The sequence below is a fragment of the Anser cygnoides genome, chromosome 4 (genome assembly GCF_040182565.1).
Source record: "Anser cygnoides isolate HZ-2024a breed goose chromosome 4, Taihu_goose_T2T_genome, whole genome shotgun sequence".
NCBI lineage: Eukaryota > Metazoa > Chordata > Aves > Anseriformes > Anatidae > Anser > Anser cygnoides.
The window spans coordinates 47,619,199-47,636,660 of record NC_089876.1 but is presented as its reverse complement, the minus strand read 5'-3'; the positions used below and the strand labels follow the sequence as shown (position 1 = coordinate 47,636,660).

The window sequence follows — 17,462 nt, the reverse complement described above, 5'->3', positions numbered from 1 at the left end:
ACTTACAGTTTTAACCTTAAAATAATTTAACTTCTAGAGTTTTTCATCCAGTTTCACTGAACTATTTTTAATAATATCAGTAGTTAGCACAAGTCACGTACCTACTCTGAAGATCAAATCATCTTCAATGGGATTCTCTTTTCTTTTTCCAGTACTGTACATGCTCGCAGGTCTTTTCACAGCTTTTTGCTTCACGTGACCACTGCCAGGAGATTTAACGCGCCTCTTAACCCCTTCAGTGGTAGGGGACACATCTGCTGACCTGACCACTTTAAGTTTAAATGGGCTGCCCTTGATATGTTGATCATAAAGTCTCAGTGACAAAGTGAAGTCCCCTTCTTTCTGAACAGTATACAAAAATTCGTAAGTGCCGTTTTTATTGTCAAGTATTTCCCCGTCTGCTACACTCCCGTCAGGCGTGCTCAGTTCAGCAGTGAGGTAAGCGTTCCCGGATTTACAGAGCTCCCCATCTTTGTCCTTCGTTGTGATGGTAACAGACATGGGCTGTCCGATCACGGTCTGCCTCAACCCCTCACCTGTGGCGACTGTTTCAGAGGCGACAGCATTGGTGGTTAAAATGGTACCCAGATTGTGAATGGACTTCTTCAGGCCCTCCGTTTCCACTATGAAGTCCAACTGGTCGTTTTCACGGGGCTGCAGCGGGAAGTCCCGCTCGGCCAGCTCGTTCAGCTTGTCGCTCATCTGCTTCTTCACCAGCAGCACTTCGGTTTCAGTGCCGTGGTTGAGGGCTTGGGCCGTAAAGTTGCTGCAGCTTTTAATGCTCTCTTGTCCTTCCAGCAAGGTATCCAGCTGCGTTTGGAGGACCTGTGTGCATTGCCAAACACCAGATTAGCATCACATTGCAAGATCTGTGCTAGCAAGATGCTGCATGCTTTCTGCCTGAAGGCACTTGTAGGAACACAATTTATAGTGCTTCACTTTACAGTTTATTTTACAGTTTCCTTTTAGAAAATGTACTGTACTGATTCCCTGCACGTTCTTGGAATACCACACTGTGACACAAAAAACATATGCCATTTTGGGTCTCTAGGGCTTCAAAGATCCACTGTCACTGGCTTGAGTTATTGCCTTTACCTGCCTTTATTTTTCTTTTTATTAATATTTTTTAAATATAAAAAATGTAGAATTTTAAGCACCTTTCCATCTAATTCTCAATTACAGTTAATGAGATAGTTACTGGGAAGCAAGTTGTCTGCACAGAGAGAGAGAGATTTTAAGAATCACCAGGCCCATGAATAAGGAAGGCTGCAAAGAATTTGTAAAATGATTTCTGCAGGGCCAGAGGAAACTTTGTGTTACTCCTTCCTCTGTGGGGATGGACAAGAAGGAATCTACATCCATCCTGACGAAAAGTATGATTCTTGTTGTAAATAACTGAAGAAAGTAAAAGTCCCCCCAGCAAAAGTTGGAAAGATGATTCCCCATTGTCAGCAGTCAGTAGAGCAAAACGTAAAGGATGGACTGAGGATACTGGAAAGAGTTGGGCTGAGTAGCCTGAAATTTTGGTGGGCAGCAATTAGCTACTCTATATTTAAGACTGAAAAGGAGCTTTATTATAGGCTCAGTTCTGGCCCTCAGTCTGAAATCCTTAAAACAGTATTGACCTCAAAATTGTTAAGTGTGGGCTGGGAACAAGGCTAACATTTTTTTAAACCAGTTTTGCAATGAATTAGAAAAAAGATCCCTGAATTATAACAACCTAACAGAGAAATTCATGGGAGTCTGGAAAACACAAACAAACACAAACATTCCAGCTATCCCGCACAATCTCCACTGACAAAATCCTCAAACCAAAGGACCCAGTCACACATGTGGTACGTTTTTCCTACAGAAAAGAACTAGGGCACAGGCATTATAGTGGATCAGAGAGGTTATTTTGTTGACTGTCACTGTAAAATTAGTATTTTTGAAACATTTTAGTTGATTTTAAATTAAACTTAGAGACTCTGTGTCTATTACTATGAGATACTCTTCTCGTGCTGATAAACGCTATGTAATGATACTAAGGGCATTTTTTTTCTGATTTTTATGTAGCTATCTCTTTCTCTCCACCCACGGGGGTGGGGGGGTGGGGGTGGACACCACAAAACTGTTAACTGTTATCTGTTTAGATGCCTAGAGAGGCATCTAAAAACCTCTCAGGATTCAGTAATGGGCATTTCTGATCTGCCGTGCCTTTATTCCAGGCCATAAACAGTTAAACAGGCAGCATAGCTAGTAAAGTCCCGGGATGACAAAAACCCGTACACTCAGGATAAACCACAGACTGTGGAGGAAGACAATTTGCAGCTATATTTTAAAACCGTTATACTCTCAATGTCGCTTTCTTTCATTATAGACATGGAAAATATTAAGTCCTACCATAATTAGCATTTCAGATGTGTTTAGAGCATTTTACATGAGGCCTCTCTCAGTCCACTGGACAACCAAAGCTGACTGGCTAAGTTTCTTTTAGTAAAGAGTAGCTCTTCCATTTTTTTAATTTTATTTTTGCAAGGTCAGAATGATGAAATATTTGGGTTTGAATTATTTTGCAGGCTTACTGTTCAGTCCAAAACAAAATTTGTTTCTGATCACTCTTGCTATACAAACAGGAAATACCTCTTTTATTGCTTATATGCAGCTTCATAAACTTTGGTTCTCTAAATCCTAAAACAGTTGAACGTGCCCCTTTAAAAAACAGTAAGATAATTTAACATCATATTCCATCTTGTGTGAACTTCATACACAAACTGAATATATATTCTTGCTAAGAAAATACAGTTTTGGGACATCCTGGATATGTTTAGATGAACAGAATTCAGAATCTGAATTAATTATTAATCACCTATTACCTATTAATCCTAATTAATTACCTATTAATCCTCAACCCACGACTTCTAGGACAAAATATGTTACCAGGCATTTGAAAGGAAAACAGTGCTTTAAAGCAAAATACTAAGCCTTGCTCAATTCTTCAGCAGAAAGTGTTTGGCCTGTATCTTCATGAGAAGGCTTATGGGATTGCAGCCCAAGGATTTCAGACTTTAGTTTGGTATTCGCTTATTGGCATCTGTACATGAAACGTGGGCTTTAAGCAGATACCTACTCATTGTGCTGGCTGTTTTAGATCTCCTCACACCACATGCATGGGGCTAGCTACCCATACAGGGTCTGGATTCCATTTTCGAGAGTGTGCACCCACAAGCAAGGCTGTGAAGTACTTGATCTCAGGAAGACAAAGTTCTCCTCTGGATCTCAGACACAATTTGTCAAAGTGGCGTCCTGCATCATTTGTAAAAACTGGCTGTTAAATTAATAGCTTTTCATTGAAACAAAACATGCATCTTACTTTGTGTTTAAGGCCATAATTCACTTCCAGTTCCATAAGCAGCACACTCTTTCGCACATTTAAAGTCTTCTGGAGTTCATCAAAAGTGGAATGAATGTCATCTACAATGCTAGCCTTTTGGTTGGTTAACTGGTGTATGATTTCAGATATAAAATGAAGTGCTGAGTCGATCTCTGGAAGCCTGAGGGAGGGATTAAATTACAAAGATTGCTGTTTCAAAAGTTATTAAACATTGGCCCTTGCCCTGACATTTTTTGATGAAACAATCTCATCACCAGGCTGTCTTTAAACTCGGTCATTTCCCAGAAGTAAGTTCATTCTTTTTATAACCACATAATGGTTTGGGTCTGATAAAACAAGGCTAAGCCAGGGCCCTCCCTTGTGGAAATCCATTACACTTCAGGCTGTTCCAACAGGGAGGCACTGGATTCTCTGTCCTTTATGCAGATGTATCTACTAGAGAAGAGGGAATCGGATGTACCCCACATTTTTTTTTTAAGCTTTCCTGCCAGAGTAAAGTTTGTACTAGTCTAAGCACACAGTATTACTTATTTATTATTAAATTCATGGCTGACTAATACTTCTCTCCTTAACATTTTATGCTCCTTCTGTGGAAGACACTTGTATTTCCAACAGCTTCTGTTTTGCAAAACACAAATAGGTATCTTTTGCTCTTTTCTTTAATCCCTCATTGCATCACTCTCAATGGCTTTTTTTCCCTTATACTATCCTCATATTTTCACTCATATCATCCCCTATTTTGCAGGTAAAGGTCCATGGCACAAACACATTAAAACATCTACCCAGGGTAGCACAGGAAGCCAGTGATAAAACTGAAAAATAATCCATGGAGACTCCATACCGTTTGTTGACAGCGTCCAGCTGGACTTGGAGGGAAGCCTTGTGCTGCTCCACCACATCCTTGAGTGGCACTGTGGGATGTTCTGCATGTTCTCCCTCTGTACACTCCCGGCACATGGCTGTCTCGCAGGACTGGCAGTAGAATTCCATCACCTGAAAAAGTGCACAACTCTAGATTCAGACACAGCAGCAGTACCATCATTACAGTTCAACATGAAACAAAGACACCAACAATATACCGCTTAACGGTTGTCTGTTATTGTTACATATTTCCTACTAAATGCATTTTATTCTATCAGGAAGCATCAGAACCGCAAGCTGGCAAATTCAACGATGGACCTCAATGCTAGCCCTAACATCATCTTTATACTGTGCAATAGTAAACTTTGGTGTCTCTCTACTACTCCATGAAACAACTCAAAAAAAAAAAATCAGGGCATTCCGGTCCCCTCACTAACTTAATCCTTTGTCTCCCTTAAGGGGCTGCCACAGAAAGTGCAAGCTTAGGTTGTTTTTCTTAGCAGGGCCACTTGTGCAACACAAACTCAACCGAGATCACCAAACGCCATGTTTATTTGATACAGAAAAAACACCCTCAATGAACAAATGTGCTGCAGGGAAAAAGCTCTATATCCCACTACTAATCCCTTAAAACCATCAAAACGCCAAATCTGAGACTATAATAAGAGTGCTGATCTACACTTAAAAGAGCAGAAGATTGTTTCAACCTGTTAAATACCCAGTAAAATGCTGTCTGTTGATTAAAAAATAAGACCTTTATTGTGTAACAAATACCCCCAAATCTGAATATATTCATGATGGTAAAGAAAAGTGCTGTGTGCAAAATCATATGATAGTCAAAATAATGCACACACACGCAAATTCAGCATGAGACATTCTTTTACAGCTTGAAAGTTCTTGAGCACAATTTTAGGCTTATTACTGAGTATATAAGGAAGCTCACAGTATATGCTTCAAAGCAAACTATTGGCAGATTTCTTGCACTCAGAACATAGCTCAGAATCTTGAATAACTCGGTTGATGCTTTTGGCACTCAGACCTCACACAAAGGAGCGTGCTGGAGATGTAGGTTGACATGAGGTGGTTGTGTGGGTAGAGTAGAACCAGCTGTTTTCAGGTGAGCAGAGGGACCTGTAACAGCTCCAAAGTAGCTGGCTGTTCCAAGTCTTGAGAATGAGGAGGGAGAAGTAAGAACTACAATTTCCATGTGGCTATTAGCATTAATAGGGATTTCCCTGTGATAAGCTCCTTTCCTTCTTATCTCAATTCACAAGACATGAGATTCACACGCAGTGAGGGTTCAGTCATTTGCTGGCCATTTGTGTAAGCCACTTTAGAAACAAAGTAAAAGCTGCCCCCAGATTAACTGGGTAAGGAAAGAACATGTAGATCTGCTCCAGTAAGTCTGAACTTAGACAGTAGTGGATCCTCTGAGGCCTGGCAGTTACTTTGGTGGGCTCTGAGATGTGGGGCAGTTTCACAAACATAGAGGAAATCAGTTAAACAGAGTTTAGGATTCAATTATTAACAAAGGCTTCAAAAATTTGCAACCAGAACCAACCAAAATGAACAACATTTTATTAGGAAACTATAAGCCTTTTTATATAGTCATAAAAGTTCACTTATTTTGAATCAGTGTCAAAAGTTCATCTTTCTGTCTCTTCATAATTTAATGCTCATGTTCCAGAGATTTTAACAAGCTTTTTACTTGTTCTATGTTTTTTATCTTTGGGTACAGTGATAGAATAATTTAATATTTCTGCTTCCTATTGAATACTTCATAACAATATCATCATATTTACAACAATATATACAAGAGAAAGCATCTCTTTGGCAAATTAAATTTTAGCCTAATTGACTTTCTTCCTCTTTATTCAAGTGCCAGAGAAACATATAAGCCAAAACGGTAATAGCAAGCAGACCATAAAGAGCTAATGTATATGTCTGCATAGAAATTGTCTTCTTTGCCTCAGTTGCATTCAAAATGTGTCGAGTGAAAGAGCTTTCATTTCCCATGAAAATCTTTGGATTGTGCCATAGCTGAAGAAGAAAGAAAAGCTAATATTAACACAATTCAGGCCTCAAGTGCTTGCATAAGCTGATTTCCTAAGATTTTATCTAGCACTTCCTAATCATCTAAGATTCCACATATTTCATTTTTTCTTAATTTCTAAGTAGAGGCAGACATGTACTACTGGCTTTTCCTCTCTCCCCTGCATTCCCAACATGAGCATCACATTTTGTAACATTCCCAGAAAACTTTTCATGATTCAGGTTTATTTCCCAAAGCATCTCGGAAAAAAAAAAAAATTGCCTAAAACCCTTTTTTCCAAATGTCCTCTTGTGCAGGATATACTGTGGCATCCAACATTGCCTTCTGCTATGTTTCCACTGAAGTCACAAAATCAGGCAATGAAAATAGTCATACCAGCTGTAATGAAATGTGAGTTAATACCCACTGGTTCTGAAATCCCACCCACTGACTCTTCCTTAAACCAGACCAGGACATTTCAGCACAGTGATCTAATTAGAGATCCACACATACCTCCACCATTGTAATTTAACTGAATTTACAGATTATTTTTTTTTCCATTTGCATAATCAGGTCTACACGTACTCCTAAAACAGATTTCACAAAGCCAAAGCACATGGATTCCAGCCCTCAGGTCTCAAGAAAAAAAGCTCAGCAACAATAAGCCTCATTTATCCGAAACTACATCCGAATAATCATATTGTTCATCCTCTGCTTTCTATTTCTTTGAATTAAAACACCAGTCCAGAGAAAAGGAAGAGTTTGCTCTTTGCCAGCCCTCTTCCCCGTCTCTCACCCATGCTCAGTTCCTCTGTCCCAGAGCTAGTGTGTACCTTAGATTTGTATGTTTGGGCTTTTAGAAGAACACAAGTTTGGATTACCTGAGCAACCCTCCCAGACTACGTGGCAAAACTTAGAAACAAACTCCTGTTCTCCCAAGTCTTAGCTTTTGCCTACCAATGCAGTAAACCCGAAAGCTTTAAGCAAATTTAAAATAAAAGTTTACAAAACTGTCATGACTTAAACAACATACTTACATACAAGTAAACCAGTTAAATCCCTTGTATTAAGTCAAATATGATTATATCAGAGTCAGACTACTGCTTCCTAACTGTATTAAGTGTTTCTGGTGAGGGAGAACAATATTTTGCCAGCAGTGATCTCAGTTCATTAGTGCTAATACTCATTAAAGGTTAAGTTCTGACATTCTGAATTTTTCATTTAGCCTCAATGACACACTGAATATTGCAGAGTACAGAAAAAATAGATTACAGTTTAATGGGATACACAGGTGAGACAGTGGGAAGTACAGAAGTGAGGAGAAAAAAGGGTTTAAAAGATATTTTATGAAGCCATTTCATCAGAACATCAAGGATAGATGCTTTCTTATTTTTCTAAGAGAAGCACATAGGCTGTAAGCAAAAGTTGCACAAGTTCAGGAAATGTTTTTCTAAACACAATCTTTTACCTGTCAAGTTCCCAAGTTATTCTATGATCTTTCAAGAAAAACCTAGTCAGAGATGAGACATGGTCTTTTGTTTCAAGTGTTTAATGTAGTATTGGGTGCATTCTCTTGTTGCAGTCTACAGGCAGAAAATAAACTGCACTTGTAAAATCGAGGATCCTAGGCTCTAAGCTGGCTTTCACTTCAAATTCAGGAAAGAAAAAAATCCATATTATATAGTAATGGACCTACAGTTACACATCGTTTCCTGTCCAGGCTATACCTAGCCCCTAAATGATTGTAAACCAACATTTCCAAACTAGCATGCTTATGCCCAACAGAGTTACAGGAGTTTAGCAGCTGAGAATAAAGCCAATCTTATTTTCATGTGCAGATAAAAGATTAGAACCTTCTCTGAGGTTCAAAAGTTCCATACCATGTGTGTCCTTTCACAAGGACATTTTTGTGCTCTGTGTTTGGTGAATGAGGAAGCATTAGTTTATAGTTCCAGCACAGGAAATCTCTTACGTTAAGATACTACAAGCTGAGCTTCATTTTTCATAAGCACGCACACAACAAAGATGCCACAACAGAGGATGAGAGGATGTGTGCAGAAGAAATAGGATATACACAAACGTATGGAAAATATGAGCGGTGGCAACAAGACCAACTGGAAAGGAAAGCACTTAACCTACAGGGCCTGAGGAAAGCTAAGGTAGAAGCAGACAGGAAAGTCAATAAGAAAAAAACAGCAGTTTCTATCTGATTTTAATCACAGAGTTTTAAATCCAGCATCACTGGAGAGGCTGAAAAAGCTTGTTTAAACAGAAACTTGTTTCCAAGCTAATACAAAGAAAATCTGGAAATATTTAAATCAAATAAACTCGGTGCAAATTTTTCCCTCGAGAGTAAAAATACAATGGATCTGATGATACATATGATTATACCCAAGCCAATATATACAAGTTAACGAGGAGAGGATTCAGTGCAGAATGACTGCCTGTTCTTTGCAGGCCTCCTCCTCCAGCTACCACCTCAGCCCACCTCGCTCACTCCATTATTGCTCCTTGCCGCGCAGTGCCCTGCCGTGCTGTGTACCCATGAAGCCAGCAACAGCCCATTTCCTCAGGCAGGCCCACGGTGCTTGGCACCCTGCCCTGCACACCCTGTCCTTTGGCCAGGCCTGCCCAGCCAGCTTTGGTCAGTTCTCCCCCAAACTTACCTCAGTTCCCCCCATTATGGTGATTAACGTGCACTTTACCTTTTAATTTCCTAGTTCACAAAGCTTTAAACTGGCGTTATCTTCAGCCTCTCCCCCACCCCCCCAGTTATTTACAGGAACAAGAAGATATTCCCATCACACCCTACTCAGCATCTGAAAAGGCAAGCTATGTTTCAAGGCAAGACAACTAAGTTTATTTTAGAGGACTTACAAACACGTCTTTCCACAGAAAGGAATTTTCAGAAAACTGTAAGGTGGCCCAACTTTAACTGTAGGCAAGACAGCTTTTTCTACATACACCCAAAGAGTCATCAGTTGATAATGTAAATTGCAAAACAAGTAACATCTTCATTTTGACTTTTTTTTCTGCATTTCACAATGAAATATGAAATGGCTCCTATCACAATTCCTATAACAGAAAAGAACCGTGATTCATGTTAAGGAGATCCAACAAAATGTAAATAAAAAAAAAACAGGAATACATTAATGAGTAACCACTACACACGTACAGGTATAGCACACACTAAAAAAGTTACGTAAGTTACTCATTAATCAGATTGTAAAGCAAATCAATTCTACAAGTCAACCTAATTGCAGCAGGTTAGTAAAAGAGAGCGAACTGAGCTGTTTCTCTGTAAGAGCAATGAATACCTATCAACCGAATTACTCCTATACAACCCATATACCTAAACTGAGCATTGAATAAAACAGTTCACAGAAAGTTGTCTTAAAATACTGGCATACATTTCTTGGCTTGCACAGAAGTTTACAACACTACACGGCTCAACTTTTCAATATGGTCTACTTACACGCTTGCATAAGCCTGGCTTTGAGACAGAAGCTGATTTGCCTACCATGAAACCACACAGGTTATTGTTGAAAATGCTGTGAGCTGCGGAGTTGGAGTTGTTCTTGTAATAATATTGGAATACTTACTCACTTTGAGGGTACTTGCCAGTGAACACACTGATACCATTTGAGGGTGTATGTGAGAGGATGCTGGACAAAAAGAGTAGGTGGGGGGGGAAAAAAAAAAAAAAAAAACAAAGCAGCCTCCGAGGACTGATACACAGGATGCACAAAGCAGTGCAGATAAACAGAAGCTCTCTGTTTTAAGCCTGTGCTGACCCAGCACATCCTGAGTTAGGATGGCCTTTCACTTGGCGCTATGTTAACACGCTCACATAGCTTTTGGGACTGCTTCAGATCTCTCAGGGTCAGTATGCAGGTCAGTTATGCTCATAAGGTACCTGCCTCATACTGCCTAAACAAGCCCACAGGTTCTCACAGCAATATTTGAGCCTACAAGTAAGACAGCTATGGAAAGCCGTCCGCAAGAGCCAAAGGCACAAGGTCCAGGGCTTGCAGGGGAGCAATTTTGACCAAATGTAGTAAAAGGAGGAACCATCCAAGAGAGTTGTTAAGATGAAATAATGTTACTTTAAGATGCTCATCTGAATGCATTTGAGTATTGCTGGTTTTAAGAAGTCACTTGTCTTTGCTGACCTAATATAAAAATCAAAGAAATCGTGTCATACCAATTCCCCCACTATCTATTTAAAATAACCTGTCCATGACAAACCAGACTGGTCAGTACACATCAGTACCTGTGCATATCACAGGAGTTCATCTCACTTACATTTCCATCATGATTGGGGCAGGAGAGCGGTTTGCCCGCAGCTACAGCGGTGACAGTCTCCAAGATGGAGGACTCTTCAATGCTGTTGTCTGGCGTTCGTTGCAGGACATCCATCAGGTTGGTAATAAAGAAGTTGTTCTGGAGTGCAGAAACCCCTTTCTCTGGCAGAATGGAGGTCTGGCGGCACACGGGGCAAGAAAGGGTTAAGCTATGGGCTGGAATGTAATTCTGTAAGCACCTATGGGGAAGGGAAGTGGAGGGGGAGAAAGAGAGGGAAAGTATCACCAAAGAGGGAAAAAAAACTCCCTTCATTTAAGAACTGGTTTGAAATAGCACTACCCCTACTTACAGGAGAAAAGGTAAATCATATTCCAGGCTTCAGAAGTGAAGTATTATGGGGATTTTTTTTTCCCCTGCCACATCAAAAAATGTTCAAAAAGCTGACATCACTTTAAGAGTTATGTGCCTCTCTTTGAGCTGTTCATGCTGAGTTGATCTATTCCTTGAGACATCTACCGCATCCTGCTCTTAGGATAGTAAAAATGATAAACTACCCGATAAAGTTTGACAGACATGAAGTTATTGCGTTAAGCCTATGTCTTTAACCGAGTAACCGATGGTTGACCTTTGTCTTTCCAATAGAATCTCCTTTATTAACTTGTATCTCTGGGTTTACTGTTTCAGACCTAAAACCTGGTCCCAATGAAACCAATGGAAATTTTTCCATTTATTTCAATTAGGAAAGTTATTTGGCAGTTAGCCAAAATCAACACAGCTCACTCTGCTTTGTTCTTACTACATAGAGAAGCATATCCTAAGTTATCATAGTTTATGTTAAGACAAGTTTTGGGGGGATTTGTGTGTTTTATTTTTCGTTTTGTTTTGTTTGCTTGTTTTAGAGACTAAATTTCGCAGAACACCGATCCAACACAAAACTTCTGTGATCAACAATATGCAGCAGTTAGTGCTACTTCTGGCCTTGAAATCCAAGTTAACAACTGCTGAGCATGCAACATTTGACTCAATTCAATATAGCCCTGTAAAGACAGGAAGCTTTGCAGAATGCAGTTCTTCAGGAGTCTGAAAGGCGAGCAGTGCTACACCAAGTTGTTCATGTGATGCCAATCAAGAAGGGTGACCTTGCACAGCTGTGTGTCTCTCATCCACTTCCAAGCACTTTGCTTGCACCACTCTTCATCCTCCCTTGGCAGCCCTCCTCCTGACCCCCCAGTAAGGGCTCTGTGAAAGGAGAGCTTAGGTTTTGTTCATCAGCTGTACACTGGAGGAGTTCTTCCAACCTCTCTCCATAACCAGATCAGTGTAAGAGGATTACAGTGAAAACCAAAAGCAGACTTTAGGATTTACACATGAACTGAAGTCAAGAAACTTAAGACACAATGGTGAAAATCTTGACTTCACTGACTTCAGTGAGAGTTTCACTGCTGAATTCAGTAAAGTCAGAGTTTCCTACTCCTTTAGGAAAGACCATTTCATCTGGCACACTCAGAGATTCATAATTTTTCTTGTACCCTGTAAAATTAAATATGCGCATCACAGTTCTAAGAAAGAGGTGGAAATCTCCTGAACTGCATTCACACAAAGTGTCATTTATTATTATTCTCCTGCCATTCAGTATATAACCTGAAGAGTTGCATCCCATCATCAGATCAAGACTTCTAATAAAAAATTCTCCAGCTAACTTTTTTTTTTGCAGATGCTGTATTCTTGCCACTGTTTGAATGGATAATACAACATTAAAGTATCCCTAGGTATATATATATTTAATTCAGATGAGTACAGTAGAAGGCCAATTGCTGGGTTTTCTCCATCTCTTTTCAGAGAGTTTTTCTACTTCAGTCAACCAAGCTGCAGAATAATGAGGACTCTTAATCACCGGTTATTAATAATGTATATATTGTGCTAACCCTTGGACATTAAAGGATGGGATAATTATTTCACTACTTAGTAAACCAACAAAGAAAGGTTTTTATTGTTTCTAATTAAAGACTAATCAGCATAAATTTGAGGCTATTAATTTGAGGTCCAAATTCTGACTGTGACCTTATGCATTGGTGTAACTCTATTCATTACTTCCATGAAATGTATTTCTTATTTACTTTTGCATAAAGGGAATGTATTCCAAATATTCTGTAGCTGTCCCTTCTGCCTGCTCACCACATATAATAGTTTTTACCTCCCTACTTCTCCAGCTTTCCCAAACGTCATCGTCCCTTAACATGACCTTTACAAGTAAAGAGAAAAGTCAGTGTCCCATAAAGGACGCAGGCTTCTGTGCTCGTTCCAAGACAAATGTCAAGTTACAAGCACAAAGAAAGGACTTACCTTTCACAAAAAGTGTGCAGACAGGGAAGTACTTTGGGGTTCTTGTAACGGTCCAGGCATATGCTGCAAATCAGAAACTGCTTGTCAATCTGACGGACCACAGGACTTGGGATGTTAGAGCCTTCACTGGCCATCCTAGACCACTGACATATGGATCCTGTTCCCTTCTACCCTGCACACTGCTGGAGTTGGGTGGGAGGAGAAAAGAAAAAAAAAGAAAAAAAAAAGGAAAAAAGGCTTATAAACTACAAGAAATAACAAAATCAACAACCAATTCACTCATATTTCATCCTGATACAGGAATTCATATTTCCATATAAAGCAAAACCAATGGAGAATTAAACTTCTAAAATGTCTTATCAGTGATGAGAGACTGGGAAACAGTCTACACCACCATACATAACACCTCTGTGTGAGCACACATTCTGGAAAGGCATGTTGCCTCTGAAATACAACAGTTACAGGGCTGTTTGGTTTTAAAGACATCCACGATAAAAATGTCCTTGTGCCAGTAGGCTAAGCCGCTTCTAATAATCATTGAATTTCTTACGGCTGGAGCACCACTGGCAAAATGCTTAAACTGGAACTACACCAGCCAAATGACTGTGTCACAGAGTTTAAGAATGGTTCAACCTCACGTTTCTTCCCCTTATCAGTGCTGATGGTGCTAAAGATATGGTAGGCTTGGATTTCAGGAACTCCCGTGAAGGAACCTCCAGTGCCAGCCAGTCCCTGGGAAGACAGTGCTCAAATTCTGTATCAGCAGCAGAGGTGGGGTAGGTGAGGTGGAAATTCTCACAGTAACAGAGACTGAGCAAAGAAGAGCCACCTGATAGCTGCTGAGAGTCAGCAAAGGTAGGGCTGAGGGATACAGGAAGCACATCCAGACAATGAATGCAAGCAAAATGGCATTCCAGGCAGGAAGAGTAATCACTGAAATGTCTCCATAACACTGGCATAAAAGGCATGAAATAAAAGGGAAAGAAAAAAAAATAATTTGCAGAAAGAGAAAACGGGAGGAAAGGGAAGGGAGCAACCTCAGGGAAAAGTTAACTGCTGGTTAAAATAGGTTAGGAAAACCTGAAAAGCAGAGGCCTTGGCAGGGTGGCCAGCACAACTCCTCTCCCCCAGCGTTTCTAGCAGGCTGGAGCACTGGGAGGTGCAGGCTCCCTCCCCGAGGAGCCGACTGCAGCCGCTGTCATAGCCCTGAGGTCTGCCAGGCCTTCTGCCTCCACGGAGGAGCAGGGGCTCCTTCTCTGTGTGAGCAGCCAGCCCAGCTGGGTGCTTCCACCACAGGTACACTCCTGAGGTGGTTCCTTCTTCCTTAAATACTTTCTGCCCCAGTTTGTAGTCATCCAGACAGCTCGATATTTGGCTTACAGGCAGTTGAGGCTTTCCAAGACAGAAGCAAGAGACCCCCTGCCACGGGTGCTGATCATGCTCCTTCAAAGGTCACTCAGTTCCACAATGAATTCTGCGGCCCATGGCATTTTACCAGCAGCGACACATCCTGATCTTCCTGAGCTGTGTATTTAGCTGTGCAGGTATGGCTGGCTTGCTACGCCAGACAAGTGGCTACCTCTAGGATAATGACAGTGCCTATGGAACGGGGTGCACTGACCCCCCTGGGGGTTCGCCGCCTCTGCTAACAAGTACAGCAGCAGAAACTTATTCACAGTTAAAATCCCCAAAAGCAGTAACTGACATGCAACTTGAGGCACAACGTTTACGATGGGCCCTTTTGTTCCCTTTTTCCCCACTAGAAAGGGGAATCTGTAAGGTTAAAAATTGTTATAATATCCATGCAATGTTTGCTCGTGATCCAAAAACGTGTGATTTCAGAATTGATCATTTGTTTCACTTTCTTCCATTTCTTTCCCCACCTTAAAATAAAATGTCAATATTACACAAACGCAAACTAAGTGAGCCTATTTAAACGCCATAAATCACATACAGTAAATGTTGGGGGATCAGTTATGAACCCACATCACTTTTTAAAAGCTAGAGTTAAAAAATGGCTTTACAAGAGGTGGAACAAAAATATTCAGCTTTCACAAATGGGAGTAGAAGGAGCAGGCTATCCAACATGCATTAACACATTTGTGCATTCGTCTTTATAACATGCTGCTCTTCAGCTGTGTGTCTCAAAAGACAATTTATTTCACCATCGATGCAGCTACTCTCCCAACCCGAAAATTAGGGGGGTGGAAACCCAAACAAAACAGGGAAGATAATCAGAAGCAGGAAGACATCTTATCAAAAGCACAGTTTCCAAACTGGACACCAATACGTTATGAAGAGTGCAACTTTTTTTTTTGTTATAGACTAAGCATAGATCATTTTTATTTAAAAATGTACTTAAGATAAAAAGAATAGGTCTCTAATAATGCTGCCTGCCATTTAATAGAAGAAAGCTCTCTAGCAACCAAACATGATTTACTGTAATTTTTTTTTCAGCCATTAAGAACAGCTACACCAGCAAATGGTGTTTATGCACGGACAACTCATGTTGCCTGAAAAATTCCATGTACATTTCATCTGATCCTCATCCTCATTTTCTGAACTCCCCCTGTCTCATTGCAAAATCAGGTGATTCTTAGCATTTCATACATAGGTCTCATGCCAGCTGCTTTAACTTTCAAATGCTCACACTTTCAGCTTTGTCAGTCAAAGGAAGGATTAATGAGAGATCAGAAATAAGTGCTTTTAATATTTGTTGTTTTGTCTGTAGCACAGCAGGCCATGATTATCATTTATTTCCTGTGCTCACATAAATCAGGCTTAAAACGTGCACCTGAAAACAGAATTTCATCAGCACAGTTCAAGCTGTGGCCACTACATGGTACATTAAATTCTTATACAAATTATTCATGTTAAAAGTTTGTCGAGTATGTTATTTCCAGGATTGGGCATCTGATTCTGCAGCCTCCTTGAGCCAACTTCACCTTTGATGTAATTTTGCTAAATGTGATATAGCTATGGAAATGACTATTTTGCCTCGATGAAAGCAACTGTGTGACCAAAGACTATTCGAGGAAAAGTTGCAAATTTTAGATGATCCCTTTGAATTTGGCCAAAGACAGCATTTATTCTGATTTACTGCAGTGCTATCAGCAGTTCCTCAAAACCAGCAAGGTAAGTTTCAGACGTATTGGCAGCGGGAGATTGTGCAAAGTAAGACTTTTTTTTTTTTTAACAGAAAACCCATCCTTTTAATAGCAGCATCTTCTGAACTTGGGAACTGCTAGGGTTCTTTTCAGAGGTTCATTTTTGTCTCATAATCTAATAAAGAGCAGCTGAAGCACAACCTTTGAAAATAAGCCTGAGAATCGCCGAATCACTTCTCCATGTATTTACACTTTATAATTTAAACAGGCAAAGCTAAAGGTTTTTGAAACACTGCACCAAACAAGACCTAAAACCCCACCCATTTATCTCTAAGAGGCACACACAGAGCGGAAGCCCGGGTCAGGTTTGCCAAATTAAGTGCAAAAAAAGGTTAGGAAATGTACACCCTTTGTCACCCATTTGAGGCTTAAGGATCGTTGTATTTCCAGCCATCCCCAAAATGACATTCTTTTTCCTTCTACTTGGAGATACGACTATTGATTTGAATTCAAGATACACTGTACAGCAAAGAAAGGAGGAAACAATGGCTCTCTAAGCTAGTGTAAAGCCTTGCCCTGCTACACATGCATGCCTCCAGGAACCAAAGTCAGGGTGTGGCCTCACCCGTATGAAAAAGAACTTCCCCTAATATTAGAAAAGGGGGAAAAATGTTAGGGTACAGCAAATAACAGTTCCAGAAGAGTTGTTTCAGACAAATAGTCACGCAATAGAGAAGTGTACCCTTTCTACAAGTCTGTAACTTATCTCTTCAACCGTTACCAAATTCTCTGTTAGTTTCCATGACCCAGCTGAGAAAGAGCCAGTGGGAAAACTTGCAACTGTCCGTTTCCCAGGATTTATTCCTAAAAGAGCAGAATTCCCTCTTGCTGAGATGCTGCTATCACTGAACTCCACCCAGCCAGAAATGCAACTAGCCTGAAAGTACAGCCTGGGGAGAACAAATTGCATGCAGCTTGTTCATCCTCTTCTTATCAATGGCATTCACAACCCGAGGGTCTATTCATGTATGATGAATGACTAGGTTTCCAATGGCAACGTTTGCAAAGGAACGGTTAGGCCTTGAGAGCGGTAAGAAAGGGTGGGGAACCTCAACAATGTTGCTCCAAAGACTGGGGGAGCTGGGCTTTAAAACTCCTTAAAACAGACATGCCATCTGTCCACGCTTTTTGGGAATAAAGGACAGATTCGAGACATTTACAGCAGCAGCCCCGAAATCAGCCGATACAGAACACAGCAAGTACATCAATAATCATCACCGCCACACAGCCCGCTTGGGTAGAAGGCTTGATAAGCTACATTTGCATTCCTTTCTCTCCCACTCTTGCAATCAGTTTGGTGCCTTGTTGTTTAAAACACAGCAACCCTCTTCATTCTTACAGCATGCAGAAGCATAATGAACAATCGGGGCCAAAACAGCAG

At 40.5% G+C, this 17,462-nt stretch overlaps 1 protein-coding gene across 17 annotated transcripts in view; it reads right to left on the bottom strand.

Moving 5' to 3' along the window:
• Window positions 1-17,462, bottom strand: part of TRIM2 (tripartite motif containing 2) — an 88,356-nt gene that overhangs the window by 27,336 nt on the left and 43,558 nt on the right. For 10 of the 17 annotated variants that reach the window (XM_013175158.3, XM_066996082.1, XM_013175152.3 and 7 more), the window contains 5 exons: window positions 12,915-13,096; window positions 10,572-10,809; window positions 4,215-4,366; window positions 3,353-3,533; window positions 102-825 (listed from right to left, as the gene is read on the bottom strand). In XM_013175158.3, coding sequence (XP_013030612.3) covers window positions 102-825; window positions 3,353-3,533; window positions 4,215-4,366; window positions 10,572-10,809; window positions 12,915-13,048 — 1,429 coding nt within the window. In that variant the 5' untranslated portion in view covers window positions 13,049-13,096. Of the gene's footprint in view, window positions 1-101; window positions 826-3,352; window positions 3,534-4,214; window positions 4,367-10,571; window positions 10,810-12,914; window positions 13,097-17,462 lie in introns of those variants that run through there. The other 7 variants (XM_013175148.3, XM_048071765.2, XM_066996080.1 and 4 more) reach the window with 3 other exon arrangements.